This window comes from Apostichopus japonicus, chromosome 14, assembly GCF_037975245.1.
Source record: "Apostichopus japonicus isolate 1M-3 chromosome 14, ASM3797524v1, whole genome shotgun sequence".
NCBI lineage: Eukaryota > Metazoa > Echinodermata > Holothuroidea > Aspidochirotida > Stichopodidae > Apostichopus > Apostichopus japonicus.
Window position 1 is genome coordinate 16,868,835 of NC_092574.1, and position 9,588 is coordinate 16,878,422.

General features: G+C 35.4%; 1 protein-coding gene across 1 annotated transcript in view; it reads right to left on the reverse strand.

Annotated features, from left to right (window-relative positions):
- Positions 1-9,131, reverse strand: part of LOC139979887 (vascular endothelial growth factor receptor 1-like) — a 71,948-nt gene extending 62,817 nt beyond the window's left edge. The window contains exon 1 of the mRNA XM_071991077.1: positions 8,625-9,131. Within this exon, the coding sequence (XP_071847178.1) occupies positions 8,625-8,718 (94 nt within the window). The 5' untranslated portion in view covers positions 8,719-9,131. The remainder of the gene's footprint in view (positions 1-8,624) is intronic.
- Positions 9,132-9,588: the final 457 nt, after the last annotated feature.

The window sequence follows — 9,588 nt, forward strand, 5'->3', positions numbered from 1 at the left end:
CTGAAAAATTTAAGAAAAAGAAGCATATCTAGCTCTTTCATTAATATCATAGAATGATAGCCAATAGTTGAATTATACAATTACTCTTCAAAATTTGTATTTTAAAATTTAACTTTTTCTTTAAGAATTCTACCAGCTGACTTTATTTGACCTCAATAAACCTCTGAACTCTTCCAATCAAATAAAAGTTTTCAGAACAAATAGTGAAATTTGGTAGCAAGAAGACATACTGTAATCAATGAATTCCAAATCATGTACTGTAAATTATATGCATTCTTGAGGTCACACTAAACTAACAGCTAACTCTTCAGAGTTCATTTACTATACCTCTCTTGAAGTAAAAACATAGCTGCACAAAAGTGGCAAACATGTCATGTATGATATATCACGTTTGAAGAGCTGCATTTTGTCGCTTTATCGATCGTTTCTGACAATATTACCAACCGTACAGACAATTGATCTAAAGATTGACACAATTCATCCAGTACTTACTGTAAGCTAACTCTTAGCTTGTCACTCAATGAATGCTCTTCAGGGATTGGGTATTGGTTCGGACACTCCATTCTGACAAATCCGATGCCCAGACATGCATTCTTATTACGTTTAACGTTTATAATTCATACCCAAGTCCAAACAAATATTGATTCATTTACATACCAATTTCTCAATTATTTGATATAGCACTTTAAAGAGAGTCAGTTCTTCTATTTTAGTTAATTTCAAGGGTATAACAAACGCTTAACACCCATTTTTAGAAAAGAACAGGGATACGGTTGACAAAAATACATCAAGCATTATCATAGCTTCTCTCTCCAAATAAAAAAGTACATACTGTAGGCCAAGAAAGATACTGATACAAATCTGTTGTAAAGTGTTTTGAATAAATTGTTCCAATGGAGGCCCCTGAATCCCTGATTTAAATACCCATGCATATTCCCTCATATACCAATCATTTAAATGGTAATGACATTGTTAATCAGAATTGTACCACAGCTGAAGTAAAGTGACTATGAAACTTATAACTTTGCTAGTGTACAAACTCAGCCATGAATTTCCATTTTGAAGATGCAAGGTGATAAAATCTTGACAGTACACTCTAATCTAGTCTGAAGACAAACTTGAAGGCTTGGCGTGAGTTTGAAATGTCAAAGGTGCAACCAGAGGCCTTCTGCAAGAAAAGCATACATAAGCAGTTCAATAGGCCGGCCAGCTCTGTTGGCAACTTGACAGAAATACTTCTTGTTCTTCTTTTTTTTTAAAGATGGCATAAAGTAGAACTTGTAATGTCCATTTTAAAACTGACTTGAAAACTTCTAGCAATTATAGCGTGCTATAGTTTGGGCCTAGATACTGACTACTGTACCTTTAAAGTACAGTACCTGATAGCATCCACAGCAAATCACTGTGCAACCTTATAGGCTTCTGAAAACCAAAGAAAAGACATGCAGCAACACCAGTTCTGTATACAGTAACGAATTCCTACAATCTATGTACTTGTAATATTTCAAATTTTACACACCATCAGATACCAAAATAGAGCGGTAGGAAATACAATATAAGAGTTCACTGGAAATAAGAATTTCTTTCCATATTTAATAAATTAATAAGATAGAGCAAAGTAATAAGTGTTGACCTAGGGAATACTATTAGGAGATCTATATCAGGGAGTTTTAGCTCAGTGGTTATAGCCGGTGCCTTTCAATCATAAGGTCCCGAGTTTGAGTCACTCCAAGATTAATGTATGTCCTCCAGTTACAGAGTTGTTGACAATTAACAATTCATAGTCATGGACATTAAATATGAATGTAAGAGACTGACTTCGGTCAGCTAGCGGCTTCGATAAGCCAATGATGGCTTCTTTGCGAGTTCCTGCTTGCAGGAGGATCTAAAATACATATCAATGACCTCTTCTGTACTATATCAACTGAGTAAATGCATTGTTTTTAATGTCCCAACACCTAAACTGTAGCAGAGAACTGTTTTAACCACATTCTCTAGTATCAAAATTGCAAATTATTCAAACCTTAAAGTGCCTTGGGAATCTTTGACAAGAAATCAATACCTATAAAAGTACCCTTTTAAACAAACTTCTTAGATTGGTGATGTGCAAATAATGTCAAAGCGGCTTCAAAGGGGATCAAGATGAAATTAACTTCAACCTGAAAATAATTACATTAGCATGCCAGCATACAGTTCTATCGCATTTTTTGATAAGCTGAGCAAGCATGAGGGGAATTTTATCTTCCTATTCGTTACTCAAACACGATAACAGATCTGCCCTAACGCAATGTGAACTATACTGCATACATAAAACGACAACAAAAAAAAACAAAAGAAATATGAGCACAAAGTGCTGGAAGAATGATACAAAATATAGCCACTGTATTGGTATTGATATAATTTGGTATTAAAGTCTGAAGACGTGTCTGCTGATGAATTTCGGAAAACAAACTTCCGAGGAAGATTCAATATTTCTTATTCTAAATGCACTCTGACCAGGTGGGTTTAGTGGAGAAATGCTGTCGCAATCGAAAGAAAGATTTTTTTTTTCTGTTGCCCTTATGACAATTACCGTAAAATCACTGCGACCGCCCATATTAGCACGTTCATTACACAAATGTTACCATATATATAATCGTATCATCCACTTTTTTTACCCAATTCCACAGAGGAAATGTCTAAGAAACACCTGTTTATTCATTGCAATTCAAGGAAATGACACAATTTCGCAAGCTACATCAGTAAGACCGAAAGAAAGATACTATTCAAGAGGAGGGACCTAACACAGACTAGCCACAAAAGTGAAAGTAGTCATAGGCCTAACGGTCATAAACAAAACAGAGAAATTTGATTGGCGCATGATCTATTGGGCGGGGCTTGCAAATTTTGATTGAAGTTTGTAGAATCTACAGACTCGTTAATAAATCTGGCAAATTATATTCAGCTCAAATGTTTAATGTCAGATAACTCAATAAAACTAATAAATATTGATATGGAAATTGCATAGAATGGTGTCATTCTCACGGAGCTTTTAGTGCAGTAAGCTGGAAATGTCGAAGTTTAAATTTGGCAAACACTACTGAGCCTTTAAAACATGAGAGATTTAATTTGAAAATGTTAGCAGGTTGCATTTATCTTGTATTGATTAAAACTAGCAGACAAAGTTTTAAATTTAAATCTTTCAATTCATGGAAAATAGATCCATCAAAAGCAGATGAACTATCTGTAAGAAAATTTGATTAATGAGTGACAATATATTATCCTGTTTATGTTTGACTATCTGTAATTTTACTCCTTAAAATTTGAATTCCAGTGAGAGGCATCTAGTATAGTACTGTTAATGTAGTTACAGTAGGGCAGGTACACCAGTACTACAGTGCAAAAGTCATTGAATTTAAATAGGCCGAGTGGAAATTTGGTCATACACTTAAAAGCCTTAGGCAATATTTTGCTTAAAACATTTAGATGACTGCATGAGTTACAATTAATAAACACCATTGCATTGATTTGCATTAATTTAGTATATATTTGAACATGTTCAGATAATGAAGCAATATAAACCATTACCTATAGAAATAAGAAGAATCCAAAGGGTTTCCCTATCTGTTCAATTTCTTTTTAGGATACCAATTTAGTTGACATACACTGCACATTATCAATTAACAATCCCTTCTATTTTGTGCATCATGACTTCTTTATTTGACCCAATTTACAAAGCTTTGCACTAAAACATAAATCATTCTCACCTTTATCTTTTGAACATGGGCTGAATGCAAACAAAATAGTAAAAAACTACCTTGGAAATTGGAATTTAATCCACTAAAGACTTGAGATTCCAAGAAAACCTAAAAGGTCATTAGTATTGGTCTCAAAATGTAGCATGCTTAAAATTGTTCGGAGTTTTCAAAAGTACTTTTCTGGATGTTCTGGTTCTCAAACTTATAACTAGACAGTGAGGATTACCAGAATACACACACAAACAATGTCTCAGGGTGGTAGTTACAGTTTAGAGTGGCTTTGAAAATTTGAGTCTGGGAGACCGTTATCTCACTTTCTAACATATTTGGAAGCACTAATCTAATGTTACATGTGCAGATCTAAAACTGCTGACTTACTGTAATGATCTTACCAAATTATTTCTAGCTAACCGCAAAAACAAAATAGCCTACATTAATTTCTATCAACTTAGCTGATAACTATCATAAATTCACTTGAATGCTTTTCCTGTACAGTTCTGACTCCCTACAAACTGGGTAAACTTGTACAGTATATAACTGTGCACTGACTAGATGAATTCCTTTGTACACTGCCTCCATCAACTCTAGATGTGTTATGGGAGATAACAGTTTCCAACAACAACGAGATAACCTAATGATGTTGGAGATTAGCAGAAATAATATCCCTCAGTATACAAGAACAATTAATATTGATGTGCCAAGCATTATAAGTCTTGGTATTGTCAAAAGGATGTATATACTCTGCTAACCCCACGCACTGACAGTGAAATTGAACTCCTCTATGTCATTATCATAAGAGATGAGGTTCTGTTAAGATAACTTTGTAATTTATCCCCCCACCCCTGCCCTCTCCTTAACTCTGTATGACATAACTGCTTCCAAGAAGAGGCCATAAATAACAATGCTTTATACTTTGGTTCTCTCACCATAAATGTTAGAGATGAATCGATCAATGATCATAAAACGATGGAGGGCTATAAAAAGGCTTTATCGAATTATGTTTGTAACTCTACTTGTAAACCTCTCATGCTCTTGTAAGGTGCTACACTACATTCTTTCTTCAGGTACTTAACATTGCAATGCCAAGTGGAGAAATATTTATGCATATTACATATATGCAATCACCGGGACCACAACAAATGACATCTTTTACCATATGTCATTGTTGGATCCATAAGTTTATAGACTTACAGTACTTACTTGCATTTATCATGGAAGCAGAAGCACACAGTTAATGAAGTTGCAGCTTGTAGTCCAAGCTTTATAAGGGTTACTGTAGCTTTGCAGAAATAAAAGCTTTTCCTCTGATCTAGATTTATGAACGTAATATCATGTGTACACAACATTAACATGGCCTTATCTTTACTTTCTAATCATACTTTGTAAACAGATAATGAGTTCATTACCTGATAAGAGGAAGTTATGAATATTTAAACATTTTTCAAGGAGAAATAAACCCTAGGGTTTTGCAGTGACCTCATAGTAGAGACTAACATTCTTACACCCTCTGTGAAATATCTAGTCAAAACTACCTTTCCCCAAATTTCCAGGAATTTTCTGACTCTTTTTTCACACCTACTGTGTCGGTGGACAACGAGGGAGCTTCACAAATGATGTCAGCGAGCCACATATCATACGGTAAACAATTCCCCTCTCTGCATATGAATTGTACACTTGCTCTCAGAGATTATTCGGAACATGGTACAAAATTGCGAAGTACCAAGCATATGGTTGAGTAAACAGGAGAGGGCAGGAAGAAGCAGGGAGGGGAAAATGATATTATGTTATTCCTGACAGGAAAAGGTTTCCAGAGCAAAAGAGAACGTACAAAAGGCACAAAAGCACCAGGCTTGCCTCTCTGTCCCAGAACTGTTACCAGTAGTAACTGCCAGTGTCGGCCACGGAAGCGGTCTGTTTTAGCAAGCTCTAAGGTCTCGCTGTCTCAGTTCCTCCACTATGTATTCAGACTTGATTTGATAGCAGTCAAGTCCAAATGCATCCATTTTCTTTTTTTTTTCAAAATTCCCGAGCCTAGAAGGTGTTTCAGAAGAAAAATTTGACTAGATATTGCCGAACTAAGGAAGTAGGAATTGTTAGTTCAAGTTGTTGAAATGCGATATGTACGTAGCTCGCTTACATCACAAAACAAGCGGGAACTACTGTATCTGAACTCAAACAAAATGGAGAATGCCATGGGTGACAATTAAATCAATTTTTAGGTTGAAAGAAATGTTTTTGAGTATTTGTGTTGTTTCTGTCGAAACAGTATTCTCTGAGCAGAAAACGTTGGGGTTTATTTCCCCTTTAAAGAGTATACTTTAAATAAGAAACTCATGGGACTTAAAATCTTCTTTATATTTCTCTGTAGTTTTAGTACTTTAGGTAAACGTGCCGGAAATGACAACCATATCCCAACAGGTACTTAAAAGTAGGTGTGCTAGCTACTGTGTATATTTATACCTTACAAGTTAAACATAAAGGAAGGAAATTCGTTCATTTTCTGAGTCCTGGTTGTTGACCTTCAACAAAAATGTGGCAATAAAGTAGTTGTTGTCATGGCATCACAGCCATTAGAACATACTCCAGGAAGACATTTCCAGAACTAATCGATAATCACAAACAAGTTTTCAGGAGAGATAATGTGAATGCAAATTTGTGTGCAAATTATAGTTCAGGTAACGCTAACATGGCATTCGCCTATGAAGTAATCTACTGAGGTGGGGCAAAGCAATCACACAATAATATAAACAATACATGAGATAACTTATACAAACTTCATAGTTCAGGTGTTCAGAAACAGGTTCAGTATTTAAAAGTATTGGAAAGTATGCATTATCATGCTTCTTCTGACCAGTCGATACAAACCAAAAATACTCAAACCAAGCTATACAATTTCAACTGATTTCAGCTAGATCTCAGCATTATTCCACAACAGACAACTTACTTATAGTGTTTTACATTAAGTGAACTGTTAATAGCTCTGGATAGTGACATCATTTTATTGGTACTGTTCAGGGAATTTAATTAAGTGTTCGAAGTTTGTGTAACAGATTTCAAGGATCTGAAATTTTCTCTTACAGTATATAAAATACAATGGTTCTTATGTAAAAACCGGCTTTACATCTTTGCACTTTTATAGCAATTTGCCCATTTTGTGATAAGATACAGGATAAGTTATTCCCTGTAGTTGAACTTAAACTTGGTTGAGTCATCATTTATTTGATGTTACTAATGCCTGAACATGATGCAATTGTTACATACATAGTATTTAAGTATGTCTAATGCCAGATCAGACATTTACTGGATTTCGGTAGAGATGGATGTACAAAAGATCAAGTCGGAAGGTATTTTGCCAGAATGAAATCAAGCACAGTGCTCATATCTTTCATGTCACCATTAGTAAATTTGGGGGGGAGGGAGGGGCTGGACCAAATGCCACTAAGCTAGATGATGTACATAGCATAATTAGCCAAATTTAAATGTATCTTTGAACATTATAAATTAGTTTTTCCCGTAAATTACATTTTCCACGTGACAAATGCAGCAGTTGCTGGCTGTCTACCCTAAGAAAGGCTTTTAAGGCTTACTACAATGTAATGCCATGTTTACATTGTATTATAAGGTGTTCATAATAAGATGGACAATATGACAAATGGGATGAAAAGGAAACTTAGGGACAGAATCATCTGAGAAATAATATAAATATGATAAACAGAAGTATGTCTGAACTCTGGTGCCAACATCTTTCTGGATTTTATCTGAAATAATTCATTCAAAAAGTAATTCCACAGTGATACAGACTTAGGAGTGACTGAGCATACAGTACATGTATAACAAATGTATAACAAATTACTGTACGGGAGTACGACCTACATTACAATCAATTAAATCCAAATTAATTGTTCGCAATATCGTACAGAAGAAAAATAACACTCAGTACAGTAGGAAATTGTGTAATTTGAGGGACACTGGGAAGCAGAGTTAACTGTTAACCGGCTAGTGAGTATAGTGACCATAAAGAAACAAAAACAATGACGCTTCAATTCAACAAAGATGTTGATTATAGACAATATATGTAACTGATATGATTTACATAAGGTCTGTACGGTCATTAAACGGAAGAAATACAGCCATCTTCTGTATTTACTATATGGTCGGTCAAAAGTTACCTTTGTGTTACAATCAAATTAATGCTCTAACATAAAATGAAGGTAATCAAGGTGAATAGTTTTTACAATAGGCCTATTGAAACAACAGGACCACACTTTGCAAGCCACATACTGTGTAACAAATCCACGAAACATATCACCCAATAGCAATGCAAAGTAGCAATTCCTGGTGGGGTTTGGACCCAGGAACCCAATTAACTGTGATGAGGCAGACATGTAATATCTGGGTATAAAACTAAAGGCTGAGGCAACTTAGTTAATCCTTGAGTTTAAAATTACATTTAGTCAAGTTAGACCACAAAGTAAGATATAGTATTATATCATATTATGAGTATGACCCTTAAAATGCGTAGCCTTAATTAGGCAACGCAGAAACGTGCTGGCTAACTGTGAGTGTGAAGAGTGACAGCTTCAAGACGACTAACACTACTAACAGAATGGCCACCTCAATTAAGTAGGCCTAAGTTATAGATTAAGTTGCTCACGGTAAGGTCCAGTATTTACCATGTCGTTAGCTTTTTTAATAGAAAAGTTAGCGCAGGTCCTTAAGTTAAGCACGGATCGTAGGTATTTCATGGTTATGTTAGGTTAACGTCTTCGATCATCAAAAAACTGACGGTAGTACCCAGCATAACTTAGTTTCTTAGGGAAGTTAGGCCTAACGTAACTTACAGTTACTGGTTAGTAAGGCTGTTCGAGTATTGTATTGTTCGCTTACCTGGTATTGGGTCACTTTCACCAATTGATGAAAGAACCAGAAGAGAAAGGAGCACTTCGATGGAAACTCGCATAAATAAACTTAAGTAATTCATGTCTGTAATGTGTTTTCTTCACCAGACTTGCAATTCCCGATAAGGTCTGGGAGGTTTCAACCAATCCGTTTGTAGCAGGTTATGGTACCTTTCCATTAACAACGTCGTACGGTCATCCCCTAATTCACTTTCTAAATTCTAATTATGTAACGTTAGTTGAAAGTACAATTCATAGCAAAAATATTCCAAACGATATTTCATTATTCCAAATTAGTTTCCAGTTCAAGATTTTTCCATCTGTAATGAACTGCTACTAAGGCAATGCTCGGTAAAAAAAAAAATCCATGAAGTCGAAACGCCAGTAAAAATCCACTAAGCCTCCCGTGAGTTAAGTGGTACTAAAACGATTGGTTAGTAACAGTGCAGACGACATGTAACGTTATCCGATTTGCGTGTGTCTATTATATTCGTGATTCAAGAGTTCTGATTGAACGGAAGTGTTCGTGCACTTGTCTCAGGGAAACAATTTGTGGAGAGTGCGACTCCTCTGCCATTCTAATCATAATACATACTCCCTCAACAGGATGTGGGCAATTTAAATGCAGGAAACCAGTGGACTATTCGGACATGTTAATGACTTGCTATTAAAACACCGTTAACGTCTTCGTATAAATGACCAATGGAGATTTAACGAAATAGTCTTGACCGAGAGGGCTTTTGTGGTTGATAGAAAACATTCTGGATGTTACAATTAAGGCTTACTATGTACAAGTTGATCTCAATTAACCATGAAGTTATATGTGTAAACTTGCGGTTTGAGGTGTATAGTTTATCAAGTCATAAACCAGCCGTACAATATGCATGGTTTATTGTACTCTAGATTGATCAGAATAACAGGACAGTCTCATGCAATTGCATTGTTGCTATTGC